Consider the following 23,335-nt stretch of genomic DNA (forward strand, 5'->3'; position numbering starts at 1 on the left):
TCAAGAATGCTACCACTTCTACTTTTCAGCTGTGTGAAGTGACTCCAATTGTCCAAGCCTCAGTTCCCTCATTTAGAAAATAAAGGATTAACACCTGATTGTAGCTCCTGTCAGGATTCACTAAGGTAACACATGAAGCTTTTTAAAAAATACTTGTTTGGCTGAGCCAGGTCTGAGTTGCTGCACGTGGGGTCTTCGATCTTTGTTGTGGCATGTGAACTCTTAGTTGCAGCATGTGGGGTCTAGTTCCCGAACTAGGGATCGAATGTGGGTTTCTGGCATTGAGATTGTGGAGTCTTAGCCACTGGACCACCAGGAAAAGTCCCAAAGTATTTAAAATGATGTGACAAATGTAAACCTCTATGAAGACCCACACACTCTCCAGCCTTCTGTTCTTTCATCCTGCAGATACTGTTAGTTTAGGGACTCAACCTTTCAAAGTGAAGGAAAAGTCACTCAGTGTCTGACTCTTTGCGACCCCATGGACCATACAGTCCATGGAATTCTACAGGCCAGGATACTGCAGTGGGTAGCCTTTTCCTTCTCCAGGGGATCTTCCCAACCCAGGGATAGAATGCAAGTCTCCCATATTGCAGGCAGATTCTTGACAGCTGAGCCACAAGGAAAGCCCAATACTGGAGTGGGTAGCCTGTCCCAGGAATCGAACCAGGATCTTCTAGCATTGCAGGCAGATTCTTTACCAACTGAGCTATCAGGGAAGACAACCTTTCAAAACCTCAGGTTATCTGCATTTTCACTTGAGATCCCTAGCCCCTTTCAGTGTTTTTCAGATGGCTATCACTGTTTCAGCATCAAATCCAAACTCAAAATATCCAGGCACAACATCATCAAATAGAACTTTCTGCAATGATGGAAATACTGTGTCTGCACTGTCCCATAAGGCAGCCACTAGCCCCAGGTGAACAATGAGTGCTTGACATGTAACTTGTGTGACTGAGGATCTGAATTTTTAATTTCACTTAATTTTAATTATTTTAATTTTATATACCCACATGTGTCTAGTGGCTATCATATTAGAAGAGAGTGCATGTCTAGAGGAAGAGGAGAAACCTGGAGTGTCAAAAGTGGGGAAGTTTTTCCTAGAAGTCCCCCAGCAGATTTTCCCAGGTGTCTCTTTGGGCTAAAGCTGGTCACATGCCTATTCCTAAATCAAATATTGGCAAGGAAAACCATTTCCACAGGTAGCTTAAAATAATCAGGATTCAGTGCAGGCGCAGCAGCCCTAGCCCTGGCAGCACCCAAGCTACAGCAGGCAGCAGGGCACGGAGGGGCTCAGAGGAGCTGAGCTGGCCCGTGGTGGGCAAGGGGCCCGGCTGGAGCTAGAGCCATGGCAGCGAATCTCTCGGGTCCTTCATGATGAAATATCTGGGGACACTTCTCCCTTCTTTCTGTAGTTGATAGTTTGGGCGGTAAAGAGACAGCTAACAGTGTCAAAACCTTCCTGCAGGACCTTGCCAGGAGAATCAAAGACTCCATCTGGGGAATTTGTACCATCTCAAAGCTAAATGCTTGAATTCAGCAAAAGAGACAGGAGCAGCGTCGAAGAAGGGCAAGCAGTGTCCTGGCTCAGAGGAGAGCCCAGAGCATAGAAAGGAAGCAAGGCAGTGAACCACATATTGTTAGGAGAATTTTTCAGTGCTGCGCTTAGAATGGTGGAGTTTTCTGGTTCAGTCTCCTCTTATTTTTTCAAATTCCTGTCCTTCAGTCAGTAACGGCCCAGATTATTGGTAATCCATACTACATGGGGATGTCTGGTCATGGCTGGAGTTCTTCCTTACATCACTTTTCAGTGCTGTCTGGGTGCTGCCCTCTTTGTGCTCAACAAAGTCGTCAACATGATTTGGTTTCAGGATATAGCCAACCTGGCTGGCATTTGAGGGATCAGGGAGGAAGCCTCACCCATTCCCTAGTATCAGCAAAATAATTGCTGACATGCTCTTCAACTGCTTGCTTCAGGTTCTCTTCCTCCTCCAAGGGATGTTTGTGACTCTCTTTCCCATTCATCTTATTGGTCAGCTGGTTAATCTCTTGCATACTATACTGCTTCAAATATCGTTGGTTCAATAAAGGAATTGAAATGCACCAGTGGCTGCCAAACATGGAAAGGAATTGGCCTTACTACTTTGGATTTGGTTTGCCCCTGGCTTTCCTCACAGCAATGCAGTCCTCCTCCATTGTCGGTGGCTGCCTCTTCTCTATGCTCTTTCCTTTATTCATTATCAGCACCAGTGAAGCAAAGACGCCTGGCAAAGCATACCTTTTCCAATTGTGCCTCTTCTCCTTGGTAGTTTTCTTAAGCAAAAGACTCTTCCACAAGACAGCCTACCTGCTGTCGGCCCTAAGTAGATCTACTTCTGCAGAAGAATTCCCATCACCACATCCATCTCCTGCCAAACTGAAGGCTGCTGTGGGCCACTGAGTTGGTCACCCACCATCCAGAGTAGGCGGGTAGGATCAGAAAGACGCTGTGGCAGCTCTTTTCCTGGCTCACCTCCATCCCCTCCCAGGGAAGGTGAGGCCTACCCTGCCAAGAGCCCTGCCCACACTCCATTCTCTCTGAGGAATCCAGATTTTTGTCTTTGGTGCATGCAAAAGGCAGAATCTTCCTGATACCAACCAGTATGGATTTTCAACACCGGTGAGTCTGAAAGGACCACAGGTTTTTCTGCAGTTCTTTTCTAGCATATGCCAGCCCCATTCCTGGATTGATTTGAATACTCTTTCTCCCTGTGCCATTTCCCCTCTCACTTCCCCATCTTGACTTCCACCACTCTTGGATGAATGGATTTTTGTAATTCGACCTGTTGTATTTGGTGGACCTGTTATTTTTGTTTTTCTGTGAAGCACATATATTCAATGTGGGAGGGACAGGAGGCTCGGCTGCTCCTGGTCACTCACTTTATAGTCATCACTGTCTTGTTTCTTGTAACTCAGGTTAGATTTTGGTCTCTTGCTCCACTGCAAAAACAAAAAACAAAACAGGAGCTGGAAGACACAGGACAGAAGAAAGACCTCACAGCCAGATCTCCGTTGTGTTTGAGGAATGATTTTCCTTCTCCACCTTTAAGGGGAAAAAGCCTTTTCACTGGTACATTTAAAGATCCGCCAAAGATAGGGAGGTACCAATTTCAGACAAGTGCCACTGCAACAAGGAATGCTCAAAGAACCTGAACTTTTAAACTCTGGAGGTCTGAACTTGACTGCTGGCCACTTCAGGGTCTGTCTGGTGTTTCAAAGGAGTATTGTGGGTAAGTCACTCAGTCATGTCCAACTCTTTGAGACCCCATGGGCTGTAGCCCACCAGGCTCGTCTGTCCATGGAATTCTCCAGGCAAGAGCACTGGACTGCGTTGCCATTCCCCTCTCCATGGGATCTTCCCAGCCCAGGAATCGAACCTGGGTCTCCAGCATTGCAGGCAGATATTTTACCATCTGAGCCACCAGGGAAGCCTGGAATATTGGAAGCCAAAGAATATTGGGTGTTGAAAATAGGAACTGAAGGAGTAAACTTATTAAACCCTTTAAACCTGAAAAAAAAAAGAAGTCAGGATTTACTCATGAGAAGGGTGGAAAGAGGAGAGCATCCTACAAAGCCAGGCTTAGCCAGCAAGTAAAAAAACAAAGCATGGTTGTAACATTAATGATCAGGAGTAAGTTCCACACAGCTTCTGTACTGTCTAGATCAGGAGTAAACTACAGTCCACGGGCCAAATCTCGCCCACCAACTGTATTTACAACTCAAGTTTTACTGTCTCAAAACCACGCCTACTCATTTACATTAGTGGTTGGGACATAGACTTGGATTACTGTGATATTGAATGGTTTGCCTTGCAAACGAACAGAGATCATTCTGTCCTTTTTTACATTGCACCCATGGACTACAATCTGGACTCTCTTCTTGACTATGAAGGCTACTCCATTTCTTCTAAGGGATTTTTGCCCACAGTAGTAGATACAATGTTCATCTGAATTAAATTCGCCCATTTCAGTCCATTTTAGTTCACTTATTCCTAAAATGTCGATGTTCACTCTTGCCATCTCCTATTTCACCACCCGACTTACCTTGCTTCATGGGCCTAACATTCCAGGTTCCTATGCAATACTGTTCTTTACATCATGAGACTTTACTTCCATCACCAGTCATATCCACAAGTAGGCATTGTTTTCACTTTGGTTCAGCCTCTTCATTCTTTCCGGAGCTACTTCTCCTCCACTCTTCTCCAGTAGCATATTGGGCACCTACTGACCTGGGGGTTCATCCTTCAGTGTCATATCTTTTGGCCTTTTCACACTGTTCATGGGGTTCTCAACACAAGAATACTGAAGTGATTTGCCATTCCCTTCTCCAGTGGACCACATTTTGTGAGAACTCTCCACCATAACCGATCCATCCTGGGTGGTCCTACATGGCATAGCACATGGTCTCACTGAACTGTAGAAAATTCTTCAAGAGATGGGAATACAGACCTTACCTGCCCACTGAGAAATCTGTATGCAGGTCAAGAAGCAACAGTTAGAACCGGACATGGAACAACGGACTGGTTCCAAATTGAGAAAGGAGTATATCAAGGCTGTATATTGTCACCTTGCTTATTTATATGCAGAGTACATCATGCGAAATGCAGAGCTGGATGAAGCACAAGCTGGAATCAAGATTGCAGGGAGAAATATCAATAACCTCAGATATGCAGATGACACCACCCTTATGGCAGAAAGTGAAGAGGAACTAAAGAGCCTCTTGATGAAAGTGAGAGGAGAGTGAAAAAACTGGTTTAAAACTCAACATTCAAAAAACAAAACATCATGGCATCCAGTCCCATCACTTCATGGCAAATAGATAGGGAACTAAAGGAAACAGTGACAGATTTTGTTTTCTTGGGCTCCAAGATCACTGCAGATGATGACTGCAGCCATGAAATTAAAAGAAGCTTCCTCCTTGGAATAAAAGTTATGATCAACCTAGACATTATATTAAAAAGCAGAGACATTACTTTACCAACAAAGGTCCATCTAGTCAAAGCTACAGTTTTTCCAGTAGTCATGTATGGATGTAAGAGTTGGACCATAAAGAAAGCTGAGTGCCAAAGAATTGATGCTTTTGAACTGTGGTGTTGGAGAAGACTCTTGAGAGTCCCTTGGACTGCCAGAAGATCAAACGAGTCAATCCTAAAGGAAATTGACCCTGAATATTCATTGGAAGGACTGATGCTGAAGCTGAAGCTCCAATATTTTCTGCACCTGATGTGAAGAGCCGACTCATTGGGAAAGACCCTGATGCTGGGCAAGACTGAAGGCAGGAGGAGAAGGGGACAACAGAGGATGAGATGTTTTGATGGCATCACCGACTTAATGGACATGAGTTTGAGTAAGCTCCAGGAGTTGGTGATGGACAGGGAGGCCTGATGTGCTGCAGTCCATGGGGTCTCAGAGTTGGACATGACTAAGCAACTTAACTCAGCTCATTTACATATTGTCTAGGGCTGCTTTTGAGCTACTAGGGCAGAGCCTAGTAGTTGGCCACAGAGACCATATGGTTTACAAAGCCAAAATGTTTATCATCCTGTTCCTTCAAGAACAGCTTGTCAAGCCCTCATCTAGAACAACATCCCTCATGGTTAATGTCACCCATGTTAAAGATCTTGGCTAAAACGTACTCATATGGCCAAAAGTAGGCACTTCATATGGGCTACTGTAGAAGAAAAGTTCTGGAGAGCTGCTTTTGGCACCCTGATACTGTTTCTTGCTGGGTAACCTAGAAAAGGACCCACCACTTTGAGCTTCAGTCTTCTCATCAGCAAAGTGAAGATAATACAAACTTCTCCACCCACTTCAGGGGGACATAGGGAGATGATGGATGCCAAGGTGCTCCACAGACCATGAAGAGCTACAGGAATGTCCAGAGGGGTTGCTGCTGCTGTTCTTAATGTTCACTACTATGTGCTGTTGCCACTGGATCCTACAGAGACCCTGGAACTTTTCCGTGATCAGCAAGGCAAGGATAGCACTGGTCACTGGGAGATTTACCAGTCAGCAAAAGCCATTTCTGGAGCTTTCAGCAATACGGAAACCAAGAGATTCACTGGCTTCGTTGTAACTTTAAGAGCTTTTAAAATCGTGTCAAATAGAAAAATGTAGTTTGGAAAAAAAATGTGACTTTTAAATTGTTTTCAATTTCTTATTAGGAGCTTCAAATAGGAGAGCAGCCTTAAAATGGGGTTGCAGAGATGAGTGGTTCTTAGTTCAAGGCAAACCCCAAGGATCCCCAGTATCCCAGGACAATAGATCAGGAATTCAAAGACAGAACCTACTGGATAATTGAACTCATAATGTCAAAGTGTGAAGGAACTTTAACAGGCAATCAGCTGAGCCCCTTCATCATATGGAGGAAAGGAAACATATTCTTCAAGGGTAATTGGTGCTCATGTCCAGCCACCTCACTGAAGTCTATGCAAAAGTTTAGGGGAATAATATATGTTGTATCAGAACTCATTGGGTTCAGATGAATATAATACTGGTGCCTTAAGCTGAGGAGGGCAGTCCATGTTTTAGTATATCTCTAGACTTTAGAATAGAGCCACAAATCAAAAGCAACCAAGCAGCCAGTTTCTTGAGCGCTTACTATGTGCTAACACTTTGGAGGACACAGAGAGGACCTGAGCCTGAACTTGGGACCTGACCAGATATTACTTCATATTGGCAAAGATAAAACCATGAGGAGGAGCAGAATTCAGGACATAGTGACAGCCTTCAACAATTCCTATCAGTGCTCTCACAAAGCCTAAGTGTTCAATATGCATGTGCTTTAAGAGTTAAAATGTATGGACAAAATTTAGATGTACGAACAGTAGTAACAAGAAACAAGCAAAATTTTAAAAGCCCTCAAGCTTCCTTTGATGTTCAGGATGACTCCATCTTGTGCTGGAGCCTCCATTCCAGAAGTACAGGAGAAGGATCCTTAAACCTGATGAATGACTAAAGAGAATGCTCTCTTCTGCTCTAAAACACTCTCTAGTCAACCCCATGTCTTCCAGATAAATGCGCAATCTTTGTTTTCCCTCCTCTTCCTTTTGGTAGTCAAGATGGCTTCTAGGTCAGGAAGGGGAAGCCAGTGTTCTCACAGCAGGGAGAAGGGCTCTGCATCAGTGAGCTTACCTCGTGCTGAGCCCTGGGTTCTCAACAGCCTCTCCAGAGATCCCCCTCACCCAGCAGGGTTCCTTTGGGGCCCACTGGTATCCACTGCTAAGGCCATGTCCAGTGGGCCCCATGTTCTGTTCTCTCAGAATCCTGCCCAACCTGGGGGCCCCACTCTTGCTGACCCAGTTCCTCTCAGATCTTACTACCAAGTGTCTGTCACATCCTCCCTGTGGCCCCTGGTCTCAGCTGTCCACACCATTATCTCTGCAGCCCTGGCTCTCAGCAGAGCTACCCGCTAGGAACACAAGAACCATTTAGAATCCCTTTCCTTCACACAAGAAATGAGAGAGACTTGGACGGAACACCACCTCCAGCCTCCTCTCTGCCTAAACACACTGTGCTGCCATTTCTCATCCCTACCATTGCTCTCTGTTGATGTGTGGGCCACTGTGAGGAGTTCTCACCCAGAATTCTAAGTGGAAAGTGAGACACAATCTCCTCTGGTTTCAGTTTCCTCCTCAACCCATTCAGAGTCTCTGTCATTCCTTGTCACAACTTCTACCTATCAGAGAAAGAGTCAGGACCCAACAGAAGTGACCTCATCATGCCTGTGGGGGATTTTGGGAGGTTGAGAGATTAACCTAGTATCAGATCACCACTGTGGTATTTATAATCTCAACTTTCAGTTCAGTTCAGTCGCTCAGTAGTGTCTGACTCTTTGCGATCCCATGGACTGCAGCACACCAGGCTTCCCTGACCACCACCATCTCCCAGAGCTTGCTCAAACTCATGTCCATTGAGTCAGTGATGCCATCCAACCATCTCGTCCTCTGTTGTCCCCTTATCTGCCTGCCTTCAATCTTTCCCAGCATCAGGGTTTTTTCCAATGAGTCAGTTCTTCGCATAAGGTGGTCAAAGTATTAGAGCTTCAGCTTCAGCATCAGTCCTTCCAGTGAATATTCAGGACTGATTTCCTTTAGGATTGACTGGTTTGATCTCCCTGCTGTCCAAGGGACTCTCAAGAGTCTTCTCAATTTTATAGAGAGGAATTGAGGGACAAGTAGACCAGCACTGGGTTTACATACAAGACTGTTTCCCTGCCTTTCAAGAGCACACAGTCTACCTCCTACAGCTCTGACATGCACTGTACAAGAACAAAGACTTGGATGGACAAAGCATGAGAGGGTAAGAGGAGAGAAGACAGTGAGGCCTTGGAGAAGGGGACTTAGAGAGAAATCTATCACTAGAAATGCCTGCAGTACAGAAAGATCTAGATCCAGCCCAGAAAGAGACTAAGTTGGGATTATAGCTCATGAGATCACCAAACTGGCTCTTATGTGTAATTGTTTCCAAGTGGGAAAGACAATTCTGCAAGAATGAAATTATAACCATCTTCCACTAATACGTCATCTCACCCTCTGGAAAATAGTTGTACCTAAAAGGAGACCTCCTTGGAAGACAAAAAAGCAGCAGCAGCAGAGGAAAAAAAGCAAAGAAAAAATGACATTGGCATAGCCCAAGAGAGCTAGAGACCAGAGGTAAGTAAGTTAGAGTTACCTGTCAAAGCTCATTTGGGCATTGTGTAGACAAAGAATGACTCCCTCGAAGCTACCAAACTACACGAATGACCACCAAACTACACAACTGGAAGTGTGAAGTTCTACGGGCTCTGTCTGGTGGCCAGCAACCTAACAAGAGAGTATCAGTCCAATCTCTCCTCGTTGCTAGGAGCTACTGAGTCATCTCTCAGGCGTCCAGATGAAGCTACCATGCCTGCAGTCCACATCCCCAGAGCCAGGGGCAGTGGCTGCTCTCTGGCAGTTTAGTTCAGGCTCCCTCTCCATCTTCTCTTCATGCCTCATGCCATGTTCATTCAGTCTTCCCTTCCTGGGCAACCAGGTAGAGTAGGAACAGTACAGGCTACTGATTCCAATGGGGAATCCTCCAAGCTGTTTGACTCTGGGCAAATGACTTAATCTCTTTGACACTCAGTTTCTTCATCTGCAAACAGAAATGAACAATATCTACCATAAAGGGTTTTTGCGAGGATTAAACAAGATGATCTATGTAAAGCACCTTCAATGGCCTGCCCCAGGGCAGGTCCTCAATACTCATTAGTTTTCATCCCATGAGTTTCTCACCCACCTTGTCAAACTTTTCTTCCCCCTTCTCACTTGGCACATACCATGTGCTGAAAAGACTCATGATGCCAAGGAAGTACGTTTGACTTCCTTGACATGAGACAAAGTGACATGACACAAAGTGACAAGTATAAAAAAGACATGGATAAAAACAAAAGGGAGCACTGACAAGAGAGATTTATTTCTTCTGAAGAGGTCAAGGGAGGTTCTCTAGAGGTAGTCATATTGGGCTGCACTTTGGAGAATGAGCATGTTTCCCAATGGAGATGACCCCAGGAAGCAGAGGGAGGGAGTAGGGAAGGGAGTAAAGCCAACAGTGGGTACATTAATGAGCACATTGCTACCGTGGACAACTGGGGCCCAATCCAACAATGCACTGGGTGTACAGAACACACTTTAGCATGATCCCACCAAGGGCTGGGGAAGCTGGCATAGTTAAGTACCAACTCCCATTCTTCACCATTCTGGGGTATTAACTCTCTGGTACTACTAGCTGGCTCCTTGCACAGGCCAAGCATAGACCCATGGGCACAGATGATTCTCAGTCAGTGAGACATGGGAGCCATCAAGAAGGCACAGGATCTGTCTGAAGATAACCTCTGGGTGGCTCAAGCGGACATGGGCAGAGCACCAATAGCATCTGCTACAGGTGCTTAACATCCTACTAGTGTCATGCATGAACTTAGCCAGAGGCCATATATGTTAGAGCCCCACAGCACTGACTCACACTTTACGATTTAGTTATAGTTTGTACTTTTTTTCATGTATCCTAGTCATGCCCCTCCAACTGGAGTGTAAACTCCCTGGACTCAGAGATGATGCTCTCTCAGCAGGCAGTAATGCTGGGCACACAGCAGGTACTCATTACAACACAACTGCTTATCCAGTGTAGTACAATCAGCAGGTCCCCTCAGCCTTCATCAAAGACCAGGCATCCTGAACTGCAGAGAACCTGCCTCAGCCCAAAGTTGCTCAGAAAGATGGTACCTATAAGCCATCTGGATGATCCAGTCTGACATCCAGTCCTAAAGTGGATTCCACCTTTATTTTTAACCTACAGATATACAACTGCTATGCAGAGTACACAACCTAGTGTAGCAGAGAGCTTAAGGATGCTAGAAGATAGGATAGTGTAGTGGTTAAACACACAAACTTTGAGTCATATGACCTGAGTTGGAATTGCAGCTCTGCAATGAAAATGTGCAAGCTAGGGCAAGTTGTTTACCTTCTCTGTGCCTCAGTTTCCTGTAAAATGGAGCTAATAATACTAGTGCCTACTACAAAGGGTTACTGAGTAAGCTTTAAATGAAATAGCTTTTTGTAAGGGCTCCTAACAGTGGCTGCTGCTGCTGCTGCTGCTAAGTCGCTTCAGTCATGTCTGACTCTGTGTGACCCCTTAGACAGCAGCCCACCAGGCTCCCCCATCCCTGGGATTCTCCAGGCAAGAACACTGGAGTGGGTTGCCATTTCCTTCTCCAACACATGAAAGTGAAAAGTGAAAGTGAAGTCGCTCAGTCATGTCTGACTCTTAGCGACCTCCACTGCAGCCTACCACGCTCCTCCGTCCATGGGCTTTTCTAGGCAAGAGTACTGGAGTGGGGTGCCATCGCCTTCTCCACAGAACAGTGGCTGGCACAAGGTAAATATTATCCAAGTAATTATTAAATAACATGAATGAATACTCTTAATGGGAGTTCTGAAAGACAATAACGATCTCCAATTTAGCCCTTTCCAGATCCCAACACACTTCATTCAGAAAAACCTTTGCAATATACAATGTTGTATGTCAATAGAACTGGAAGAGAAAAATGTCTGCCATCATAAAGTTTCTTTTTTAACATATATTGAGCCTTACAAAAGCCCTCTAGAGGAGCTCAGGGTTACACCCATTTTGAAGATGAGGAAACTGAGCCCTGTATCAGTCTAGTAGCAAATCGAGATCATACAATAGCAGGTGGCAGGCATGTGGAGGGCTCGAACCCTGGATCTCACCATATTCTACTATATCATGCGGCACAGTAAAGTTTCAGCCAATTCTTTAAGACCGTGGTTCTACGCTTGGGTGGGCATCAACAACACCCAGAGGGCTGATTTAAGCACAGATGGCTGGGCCTCACCCCCAGAGTTCCCAACCCACCAGGTCTAGGCTGGGCCTGAGAATCTGCACTTCTGAAAAGCTCCCAGGTGATGCTGATGCTGCCTGTCTGGGGGCCACACTCTGAGAACCACTGCCTGAAGAAATCAATTCATCAGAGAGCCAGAGCAAGAAATACATTCAGTGACCTTAGCATCCACTCAGGTTTTCCCTGCTCGGGTTGGTGTCAGAGCCGTGTCCTTTCCTGTTTACCTGGCCCATTTTCACCATTTATTGAAATTAATTAATTAATTTTATTATTACTTTTGGCTGTGCTGGTCTTCGTTGCTGTGTGGACTTTTCTCTAGTTTCGGCCATCAGGGGCTACAGTTTCATTGTGGAGCACGGGCTCTAGGGCGTTCGGGCTTCAGTAGCTGTAGAACATGGTGGGCTCAGTAGTTGTGGCTCCCAAGCTCTAGAGCACAGATTTAGTAACTGTGGTACCACAGACTTAGGTGCTCCACGGCATGTGGCATCTTTCCAGATCAGGGATTGAATCCGTGTGTCCTGCATTGGCATGTGGATTCTTAACCACTGGACCACCTTCTGGCTTCACAGAAGCCCCTATTTTCATCATTTTTAAATATACTTCTTCAAAACAGACTTATTTCTACCAAGCAGCTTTCCTTCGGATGATTTTTCCCCTTTGTGTTCCACTTTTGTTCCTCATCTACCCTGTGGTGGAAAAAGCACTGAAACATGAGACCAAAGATCTAGTATCTAGTCTGGCTCCACCGCTTCCTAACCAATAATGTCCCTGGGGACATTTACTCATCAGTAAAGTGAGGACGTTTGATTTTTGCCCTGACAATCCCACAGGGATGTCAGTGTGCAGGGTACGAGTAATTTCTTATACTTACATTAAGATGCCCCAAGGAGATGGTGAGTGAGCACAGTTTATAAGAACGTCACATGGCCACAACAGAGTTTGTATCCCATGATGTATATCTGGAGTTCTCTCTTCCTACTTATGTCTTCTGCCAGTTGTGGAGGCAATGGGATTGCCTCTGAACCAGTCACATCAACATCACCTGGGAGCTTGTTAGAAATGCCAATTCTCAGGGCCCCCCCAAAGCTACTAATCCAAAACTCTCATGGATGGGTTTGTCTTAACAAGCTTTCTAGGTGATTCTGATGTACACTCAAGTTTGGAAACTTTGGTTTTGTGGTTACAAGTACAAAATTCCAAGTTAGGTACAATTCCCACAGCAGACACTTCCTTGAGCAAGTTACTTATCTCTCTGAGCCTGAGTTTCTTGATTTGTGAAATGGTGCTAAGACTAGGATTTCCCCTCAACAGACTTGGTTTAGCAGCTTAAGAGACTGGATGTATTGATATGCAAAACACACAGAGACCCAGCACACTCTAAGTAGTCAATACATATTGACTCTTTATTTCTTCGTGTAAAGTATCGTGGCTCCTTGACAATATGCCCCAGTGCCTACTTTTGAAAGACTGCCAATTGTGTACAAGTCTGTTGTGAAGTTTTCTATTTGTGTGCATCCGTGTGTGTTATACTTACACTGTTTGCTGCCAGTACATATTTGTTTTATCCAACAAAGATTCTTTGGTCCTGCAATTTTCTTCTAAATAAGAAAGGTATTTCTGTGTGTCCTTAATAGTGTCTTCTTTATAATGATTCTTTTTAGGGGGAGGGGGCTACGCCATGTGGCATGTGAGAGCTTAGTTCCCTGATCAAGGATCAAAGCCAAGCCCACTGCAGTGGAAGTGCAGTCTTAACCAGTGGATGGCCAGGGAAGTTCCTGTAATGATTCTTTATATTTGCACAGCACTATATTCTTTTGGGAGTTGTACTCAAACATATTGCAGCCCTGGTAATTCTGGTCTTTTTACTGCCCTCCTCAGGTACCTTTTTCTCCTTCTTTCATAAGCTTATAGAGATCTTCTTTTCTGAAAATAATGCTTCATTAGTGTGATTCTCTATCTCCCTTAAATTTCCATACGGAGGTGCCTTTGAGTAGCTACTTTTATAAACAAATAAGCACCAGAAACAGACCTTCACATATATGGTCAATTAATTTTTGACAAAGGTGCCAAGACTATGCAATGGGGAAAAGACAGTGTTTTCAACAAATGGTATTAAGAAAACTGGATATCCAAATGTAAAGTAATGAAGTTGGATCCTTGCGCATGCACATGCTAAGTCGCTTCAGTAATGTCCAACTCTTTGTGACCCCATGGACTGTAGCCTGCCAGGCTCCTCTGTCCATGGAATTCTCCAGGCAAGAATACTGGAGTGGGTTGCCATTTCCTCCTCCAGGGGATCTTCCTGACCCAGGGATTGAACAAGAGTCTCCTGCAGCTCCTGTATTGCAGGCAGATTCTTTTTTTTTTTTTTAATTTGATTTTATTTTTAAACTTTACAATATTGTATTAGTTTTGCCAAATATCGAAATGAATCCGCCACAGGTATACTCGTGTTCCCCATCCTGAACCCTCCTCCCTCCTCCCTCCCTGCAGGCCGATTCTTTACTGCTGAGCCACCAGGGAAGCCCAGTTGGATCCTTACCTCACACCATATGCAAAATGAACTCAAAATGGATCAAAGGACCTAAACATAAAAGCTAAAACTATAAGTTCTTAGAAGAAAAATAGAGGAAAATCTTAATGATATTTATTTGATATAAAAGCAAAAGCACAGGCAATAAAGTAAAAATAGATACACTGGATTTTATCAAAATTAAAAACTTCTATGCATCAAAGGACACTACTTAAAAGAGTGAAAAGACAACCCATAGAATGGGGAAAATTTTTGCAGATCGTATATCTGGTAAAGGATTAATATCCAGACTATATAAAGAACTCCAAAAACTTAATAACAACAAAAACTCCCAAACAATCCAATTCAAAAATGGACCAAAGATTTGAATAGACATTTCTCTAAAGAAGATACACAAATGATTCTAATGAGCACATGAAAAAATATTTAACATAACTAATCATTAAGGAAATGTAAACAAAAACCATATCACACCCATTATCAAAAGAACAGAAAGTAACAAATTTTAGTGAGGATATACAGAACTTGGAATCCTTGTGACTTGCTGGTAAGAATGTTAAATAGTGCAGTCACTGTGGGAAACAGTTTGCCAGACCCTTAAAATGTTAAACATAGAACTACCTATGACCAGCAATTCTACTTTCAAAAGAAGGGACTCAAACTGATACTTACACAACAATGTGCACAGTAGCATGATTTATAGTAGCCCAAAAGATGGAAATAACCCAAATGCCATTAACACTGAATAAATAAACTTAGTATGATATGCAGATACAATGGAGCATTATTCAGCTTTAAAAAGAGATGAAATTCTGATACATGCTACAACGTGGATGAACCTTGGAAACATTATGCTAAGAGAAATAAGCCATGCACAAAAGGACAAATATTGTATAATTCCTTATATGAGGTACCTAGAAGAGGAAAAATTATAAAGACAGAAAGAACAGAGGTTACCAGGGTCTGGGAGGAAGCGGGGAGGCAGGTTATTGCTTAATGGGTACAAAGTTCCTATCTGAGATGATGAAAATGTTGTGGAAATGGATAGTGGTGATGACTACACAAAATTGTGAACCACATTTAATGCCAGTGAATTATACACTTAAAAATTGTTAAAATGTTTTACACTAATTTTGCCATTGTAAAAAAAAATCCCAAACACACAAACATACACACTGATAAAACAGAAAAAAAGATAAAGGAAAATGAGCATCTTACCTTCCAGGGATGTAACCAGAGTAATATGAAGAAAAATGACGACAAGGGCTATCTTAAACATCAGTAAAAGTTCTTCAGGTCTGCCAACATGGCCACACTGCCCACCAGAGAAAAACATCCTGAAATAAAGTAAGGGGAAAACACATCATCACAGCTTGCTATAATCGTAAGATAGCAATGTCCAAAGGTCGGTTCCTCAAGCAAGACAACCTGCAACACCCCTCCCTTTAAAATACTCTAGTTCCAGAGAATTGGCAATGCCAGGTGGGCACTGGTTACAAAAAGCAAAACCCATGTTTATTATGGGTGACCCAGCCACTAGGATAATATACATTAAAAATGATTGGCAAGGTAGTCCATGTAGATTTATGGAAAGCATCAATGTTACCGAGTCCAAGCTCACTCTACTTGTAGCAAAACAGGCCAATAAACCACGAGATGAGGTATTCAATGCAAGGAGTATGACATTATTTAGCAAGCTGGTAGACTAGTGTCCCCCCAAAAATTGATCTTATGGGGTCTAGATGCCAGTTTATTTTATAGAACAGAGAGGGAGAGGAGATGAGGAAGTAAAGTAAAAAGGCCATTTCCATTTATCTTGCAAAACAGGAGGGCACATGTTTCTTTCTGTAGCCATTCACAGGGCAGGGGCAGATTGTCTCCCTGTGAGCTGAACAAAGGCACTTTGGTTTAACATTCTGACAGAGGGGTAGGGTCCCCTGAGGTAGGACATTATGTATGATTATAACAACAAATTGAGAAGGAAATGGCAACCCACTCAAGTATTCTTGCCTGGAAATCCCATGGACAGAGGAGCCTGGTAGGCTATAGTCCATGGGGTCATAAGAGTCAGACATGACTTAGTGACTAAACCACATAATAATAAACGCCATGAAAAGCAAAGGTTAAAGTCAAAGAAATAGATCCAACATCCAACTAGCTGTCCCCTATTACATCAATACCTGTAAAATATCAAGAGGAATTTAAAAACACAAAATGCTGCATATGTAACGATTACCACTATATAAAGGCTAGTTAAAAAACTGCTAAGAATCAGAAGAGGTCACAGAATCTTATCCCATTTATGTCTTAGGCTGTAAAAGGATGGATATGTTCCATTTCCTCTTTATTAGATGTTAATTCATTACCATTTTTATTACTCGACATTTTTCAGCAGAGTCAACATTTTTCAAAAAGCAAAATTTGTATCGGTACTGAATTTAAAAGTCTTATTTACCATTCATTTATTAACTTTGTTCCAACAAATATTCATTGAGAGCCAATATACACTAGATGAGATGTGAGGGTTGACTAGGTGGTAACTAGATGAAATACATGTGGTGGAGGTGGGGCAGGGGCTGGGAGGAGCTCGGCACACAGAGAAAACTGCAGAGGAGATGACCAACTGAACTCCAGGACAGGTAGTCAGCACCAGCAGTAGTTGCTGGCGTGAGATGCTGAGGGAGGAAAAAGCCAGCCAGGAAATCACAATCCACCTACAGGGCTCAGGCAGCAAGAGCCCACTGAGCAGGCTCCCTCTACACAGCCATCAGGGAAGGGGCCAGGACACACTAGGCTATGTGTTCTCAGCTGGCAGAGCTCCCGGCCACAGGGCACCCACAAACCCAGTCACCACTGCACCTCCCTGAACTCAAGATAGACAGTATGCAGCACCACAGTGAAGGCTAAAAAGCATGGGGCCAAAGGTCCTGGTTCTGCCACACAATGTCTGAGTGACTTTGGATAAGTTATTTCCAATGGCCAAGATTCCCCACCTAACAAACTGTGATAACAGTGCCAGCCTGATAGTGTTGCTGTGGTGATTAAAGCAGACATCTGGGCACAGGGGCTGGCACTGTGAAGGGACTATAAATGCTAGCTGTAGACTCTTCAGTCAGTCAGTAAACAAACAGCTACCCTGTACCTCATCTGTGTGAGGATTACAGAGATGAGGACATGGAAAGATGGGAATAAATTACGATTTCTCAGTCTCCAGGAAAAGCTGGCAATTGTTGAGTCCTATAATTTTGGATTTCCCTGCTGGTCCAGTGAATAAGAATCTGCTTGACAATGCAAGGACACCAGTTTGATCCCTGGTCTGCAAAGATTCCACATGCTGCAGAGCAACTAAGCCCATGTACCACAACTACTGAGCCCATGCAACTAGAGCATGTGCTCAGCAACAAAAGAAGCCACCGCAACAAGAAGCCCTCACTCTGCAACTAGAGAGTAGCCCCCACTCGCCACAACTAGAGAAAAGCTCCTGCAGCAACAAAGACCCAGTGAAACCAAAAATAAAATAAACAAAAAAAATTTTTAATAAAAGGAACCCTATAATTTAATAGCCATTGCCAGTACCAGGGAGGTAATTCTTTCCTTGGACATGCATGGCAAGATAACGTCCTTGGGCAGGAAGTGAATCCTCCTTCCAAAGAGGACTTAAATTTTTAAAATCAATACTGTAAATTGTATTATATATTAATAACATGCTATGTTAATAAATTATAAAGCGCCTCTGGTTTGTCCCTCCTCTCCAGCACTTTTATCCTCTCTCTGTTCATAATGGTATATTGCTGATCCTCCAGAATGAGTCACTTGAACGATAACGCTAATATCGTTGTGCAAAGATACAGCAATGTCTCTCTGGAGAAAAACTTAAGTGTCTCTTACAGCTACATACAATAATATCGATGAACCTCAGAAATATATTGTAAGATAAAAGAGCCAGACATAAAGGAATGCATGTTGCCCGTGATCCCATTCAGATGAGAAACAAAAGCACACAAAACTAATCGATGGAGTGAGGTTGGGAGTGTCATTATCCTTGGAAAGGAGCAGCGGATGTAACAATTAGAAGTGGGCACAAGGGGGCTTCTGAGGTTCAGGTAATATTCTGCTTGCTGGTTACATGATGTGTTCAGTTCCAGAAATTGACTGAATTAAACACTTATATGCATAAGTTTCATATATAAGTTTAAAAAATAATCTATTATTAATTTTTGAACTCAGCTGCCCCTTCAAAAGCATTCCCTTTTTCTTTTTTGATTGCAGTAGTATAGTTGCTTTACAATGTTGTGTTAGTTTCTGCTGTATGACGATATGAATCAGCTGTGTATATCCTCTCCCTCGAACCTCCCCCCACCATCCCACCCATTTAGGTCGCCAAAGAGCACCCAGCTGAGCTCCCTGTGCTATACAGCAGCTTCCCATATTGCTTCTGCTGGAGCATTCCTTTTTTTAAAAAGCTGTATTTAATGAACCAAATCTCTACCAAAAAAACTCTCCTATACAAATGCCTTAGGCCTGACTCCACCTGGAATTCAAAGAGCTGACTTAGAAGATTTATTGCACAAGTATCTAATTTTAGTTCTAGAAAGAGTACCAGAGAAGTCTGTTTTTGGAAAGGAATTCAGAATTCACCTAGCTGAGATTCTTGTTCTATAGGTATAGAAAGATGCCCAATATATTCCAGGGCAGTGGTCCTCAACCTTTTTGGCATCAGGGACCAGTTTCATGGAAGACAAATTTTTTATGGACCAGGGGGTAGGGGGAAAGGGGTGTTGGTTTCAGCATGATTCAAGTCCATTACATTGATTAGGCATGTTATTTCTATTATTATTACATCAGCTCCAGCTCAGATCATCAGACATTAGATCCCAGAGGTTAGGGATCCCTGTTCCAGGGGAAGGGTCACGGTCATTTGTTTGGTGGGACTCCTACTCTTTCTACCAGGCCACAATGCTGGCATTCCTGAGAAATGATCCCCTCGGAAGCAAACTTCCAAGGCAAAATGAAACAACAAACTCAAAATGCTATTACAGAATTTTCAAAATTTCTGCAACCTCATTCATGAGCTTTACCAACTTTGAGGGTAGGGCATAAGTGGTTTATAAGTTATGGTCGAAGTTAAATCAGTCATGGGACACAGAGACTGGTTAACATGTGCTGTGACTTGGGCCTCTGACCAAAATAAACCATGCCTTTCCACTGAAGAGAGCTTGCACTCAATCCCCAGATGACGGCAGGAAAGGCCGGAAATGAAGGGTGACTCCAGAAATCATCTAGGAGAGAAAATATGGCTCAGGAAGAACTTACTACAGACCTGGCATCACTGAAAAGACTGCTTTTCACTGTCAAGCCTGGAGTATGTTTCCTCAAGGCTGAATATATACTTTCCTAATAGGAGAAGGAGTTTATGCTATTTAAAATAGTGCTACCCCTACTGCCCTCTGCATAAACGAGAGAACATCCTACAGGGTCAGGACATTTCTGGGATCACTGATCAAAGAGGGAAAGCTGTAGATTTTGAAACCCTTACTCATTGTACATTAAAGTCATTTTTATCTTTTTCAGCTGGAACTATTTATTCCTCATCTCCTGGATTAAGATGGGTTAGGTCAAGGCAATCTAGGTCATCAACAGAGGTGACTTGAAGAGCCACTGGTTCTTAGCAAAATTTCAAGTTGCTGAGGATGGCTTGTGAGACAACATCCATGACAAAGAAAACTTTTTGCTGGCATTTGAACGGTAAAACTAGACCTTGACATTAACACATCCACAAATTAAAGATTATCCCAGATTCATCTCTTAGGGTTGTAGACTGATGTAAATGGCAACCCCTAGGGTTGGACAGTACATAAGCTACATGACTGAAAGCCATGGCCCTCCAAGAAATTATATGCCACTCCAAGAAATTATTCTAGATCTCTTCAATTTCATTAAATAGTATACATATATATTTTTAAAGACCATCGGTGCAACCTTGAATGGTAATACATCATAAATCTATCTTTAGAAAATATTATGCCTTTGAGATATTTACACTGAATCATGAATGTTGGCTAACAAGACTAGCACAAGGAGAAATTGTAAAAGGAGGTACTAAAGAGGGCAGATAAAATCAAGAACTAAAAGCTGAAAAAGCAACTGACTTTGATCATTCAACTGTCAAAGAAGTCAGAGAATCTCAGGGCTGGTTTTCTTTAGAATCTTTGATTATATGTTTAAAAAAAGAATCAAGAAACTAAAAGCATAATTAAATTTCAATTTTAACTCTACTAAAAGATCCTGATACAACAAATATCTCCAATTTCTTTTTCTTCAGTGTTTCTAGAATATGTTGGGTTAGGTTATTTAGATCAAACCTTCTGCTGAGACAACTAAAAATCATGAATAAAATATTAAAAAGCATTTTCTTTAATATATCAGAGAGCTGACAAGATAGAAAAGAATCACCAGGTCAAAGGTGAAGCCAAAGGAGGAATTCAGGGAGATAATATAGGCAAGTTCAGTTCAGTTCAGTTCAGTCATTCAGTCACGACGGACACTGCGAACCCATGGCCTGCAGCATGCCAGGCTTCCCTGTCCATGACCAATTCCCAGAGCTTGCTCAAACAAAGGAGCCACTTATGCCTGAGGGTTTGGGCCTAATGAAGCAAGCTTGAGCTCCAGATACAAAATACAAAAGAACAGTTGGGAGACATGGAAAAAAGCAACACAAGGTCTAACATACACTTAAACAAAATTCAAAGAGGAGAGAATGAGCAAGAGCCAATGTTTGAAGTCATACTGACAGACTGACCCCAAACTGGTAAGAAAAACAAACAAAAAAAAACACACACACACCTATCCACAGATCCAACAAGCCCAAAGAACCTCTACAATAAATAAAAAGGAACCGACATGTAAACACAAAATAGTGAAATTGACGAAAACCAAAAACACAGAGAAAATCGTGAAAGTAGCCAGAGTAAACAAGACAGCTAACCTCCAAAGGAGCATCTATAAGATGGACAGCTATCACCTCAGAAGCAACAATGGAAACCAGAAGATGAACAACAACTGTGATATTGTTCCCTACTTGCAAATCGTCACTAAATAAATCCTAAAAGATATGTTCAGGCAAAAAATGTAAGATCTGAGATGCAATAAAAAATGTGACCAGACCCATTCCTAACATTTGTAATATACAGGTCAAAGTTTGAAAGGAGATCCAGTTTGCCCTTATTATTCCACTAAGGCTCCATCTCAAACTGCAAGAGGCTTTGTGCACACAGATGTTGACACCTCAGTCCATAGATCTAAACCCCCTTCTCTCCTTTAAGCAGCTATCCTTTGGTCATCCCTCAGGTCTAGAGGAATGTACACCTGCAGCATGGCTTGTCTGCAGAAGAGGACTGCCCAGGTCCTGGAAATAGATACAAAATATCTGGACAGGAAATACCTGACTCCTGGGTTCCCAGTACACAATCTAGAAAGAAGGGTTGGGGGAGGAGTTGGGCTTGCCTTCCTTGTATAAAAAAGTCCTCATCCTTTGGAGAGGGATATGACTAGGGAAGGGCCAGAGAGGGAGCCTCTAAAGCATGAGACATAGGGCAGAGGCCACAGCTGCCCAGAGTTAAGGGTAGTACTGTATAGTGGTAAATTCAAAATATAAAATATCAATAATACCTTGCAGGGATAAGTGAAACATGATAGAAAAAAAACACGGCAACTATATTTAACGTATCAATTAGAAGATGAAAAGTGAAATTAAAAAAATTAAGGTCTTCCAAGGTCCCTGTATTATCCTAGAGGAGGCTAAAGGTATTGATTATCTTATTACATCAAAAAGCTGAGTAGATGCTATAAATTCAATAAGACCTAGTAAAAAACAGAAGTGAGGTATATAATTTCCTAACTAGTACAGGGAGGGGTGATTTTTTAGAATATTCAGCCATTCTGAAAGGCAAGAAAGGGGAGAAAAAGAAACAGAGAACAGTGAGGAAAAATAAAAGATGCTGGGTTTAATCAATGATTTGTGTGTGAAAAATAAATGGACTAAATCATTCAATTAAAAGGCAAAGATTGTAAGACTGAAAAAATACAAAATGCAACTATATGCTGTTTACGACCACACAACTAGAACAATGATACAGAAAGTTTGAAAATAAAAGGATGGAAAAGATATTCAATGCCACTACTAATCAAAAGAAAATTAATGTTTATGTTAATATCAGACAAATTATCTTTAAAGCAAAAAGCTTTACCTATAAATAAAATGATGCATTCATAAAAGGATTAATTCTGTAAGAAGACTAAACAAATCTACATGTGAATGCAACTAATAATACAGCCTCAAAATATACAAACCAGTATTTTTAACAGAATATAAGGAGAAATAGAACAAATTTACAATCACATTGAGAGAGATCCACACATCTTTATCAACAATCGATAAAATTCAAAGAAAGTCACTAAGGATATAGAATATTTGAATGGCACATTAAACTAACCTGACTTAATGACCATACATGAACCTTACAGAGTACATAACCTTTTCAAGTACACATGGAATATTTATGAAAGCCAACCAGGCCATAAAAGAAGTCTCAAAAACAGATTTAGAAAAAAGAAAAGGACTACGTTCTCTGACCACAACAAAATTAAGTTATAATAAAAAGTTCAACTATTATTTAACAAATAACTTTAGGGTCAAAGAAGTCCTAACATATATCAGAAAATATTTGACTGTATCAATAATAAAAACATTAAATCTCAAAACATGCAGGACACAGCTAAAGATATTTAGAGTGAAATTTCTATTTTAAATGCACATATTTTAAAAAAGAGAAAGGCTGAAAATTAATGAGTTAAGTACCTTCTTAAGAAGTTTGAAAAAGAACAGCAAAATAAACCCAAAGAAGAGGAAAGGAAGTAATAAAAAAATAAAAGATAAAAAGACATAAAATAAAGGTTTTAATAAAGCCAACGCTGTTCTTTGAAAAGACTATTGTGGCAAAATTACAAGGAGGTTGGAGGGAAGGCTACAGAAGGAGGTAAAGACAGAGAAGTGTAAGCGAATAACCAACAGAAAAAATTTTAAAAGCAATATAAATGAAAATGCTATAAACATAAAAGATAAAAGGATCTTAGTAAGAACTTTATTCAGTAATTTTTAAAATCTAGATAAAAATATGCATATCTCTAGGAAAAAAAAAATATAACTTTCCAAGAAGGAATCAAGAGGAAATAATAAACCTAAATAGATGTATAATTAAAAGGTCTCAAAATTTCCCCCACAAAGAAAACTCCAAGCCCAGATGTTTTCACAGGAATTCCAACCTCACAAAAAGTCAAAGAACAGACAAAAAAACAGCCTAATTCATGCTTACTAGGCTAGGAGAA

At 42.0% G+C, this 23,335-nt stretch overlaps 1 protein-coding gene and 1 pseudogene across 9 annotated transcripts in view; one reads left to right on the forward strand and one right to left on the reverse strand.

The window, feature by feature from the left end:
* The window catches only part of ADGRG2 (adhesion G protein-coupled receptor G2), a 127,448-nt gene that overhangs the window by 55,958 nt on the left and 48,155 nt on the right, over positions 1-23,335 (reverse strand). For all 9 annotated transcript variants that reach the window (XM_070365734.1, XM_070365731.1, XM_070365735.1 and 6 more), the window contains one exon: positions 15,170-15,288. In XM_070365734.1, coding sequence (XP_070221835.1) covers positions 15,170-15,287 — 118 coding nt within the window. In that variant the 5' untranslated portion in view covers position 15,288. The remainder of the gene's footprint in view (positions 1-15,169; positions 15,289-23,335) is intronic.
* LOC138986362 (etoposide-induced protein 2.4 homolog pseudogene) lies at positions 1,382-2,961 on the forward strand (annotated as a pseudogene).

Source organism: Bos mutus, chromosome X (genome assembly GCF_027580195.1).
Source record: "Bos mutus isolate GX-2022 chromosome X, NWIPB_WYAK_1.1, whole genome shotgun sequence".
Classification (NCBI taxonomy): domain Eukaryota; kingdom Metazoa; phylum Chordata; class Mammalia; order Artiodactyla; family Bovidae; genus Bos; species Bos mutus.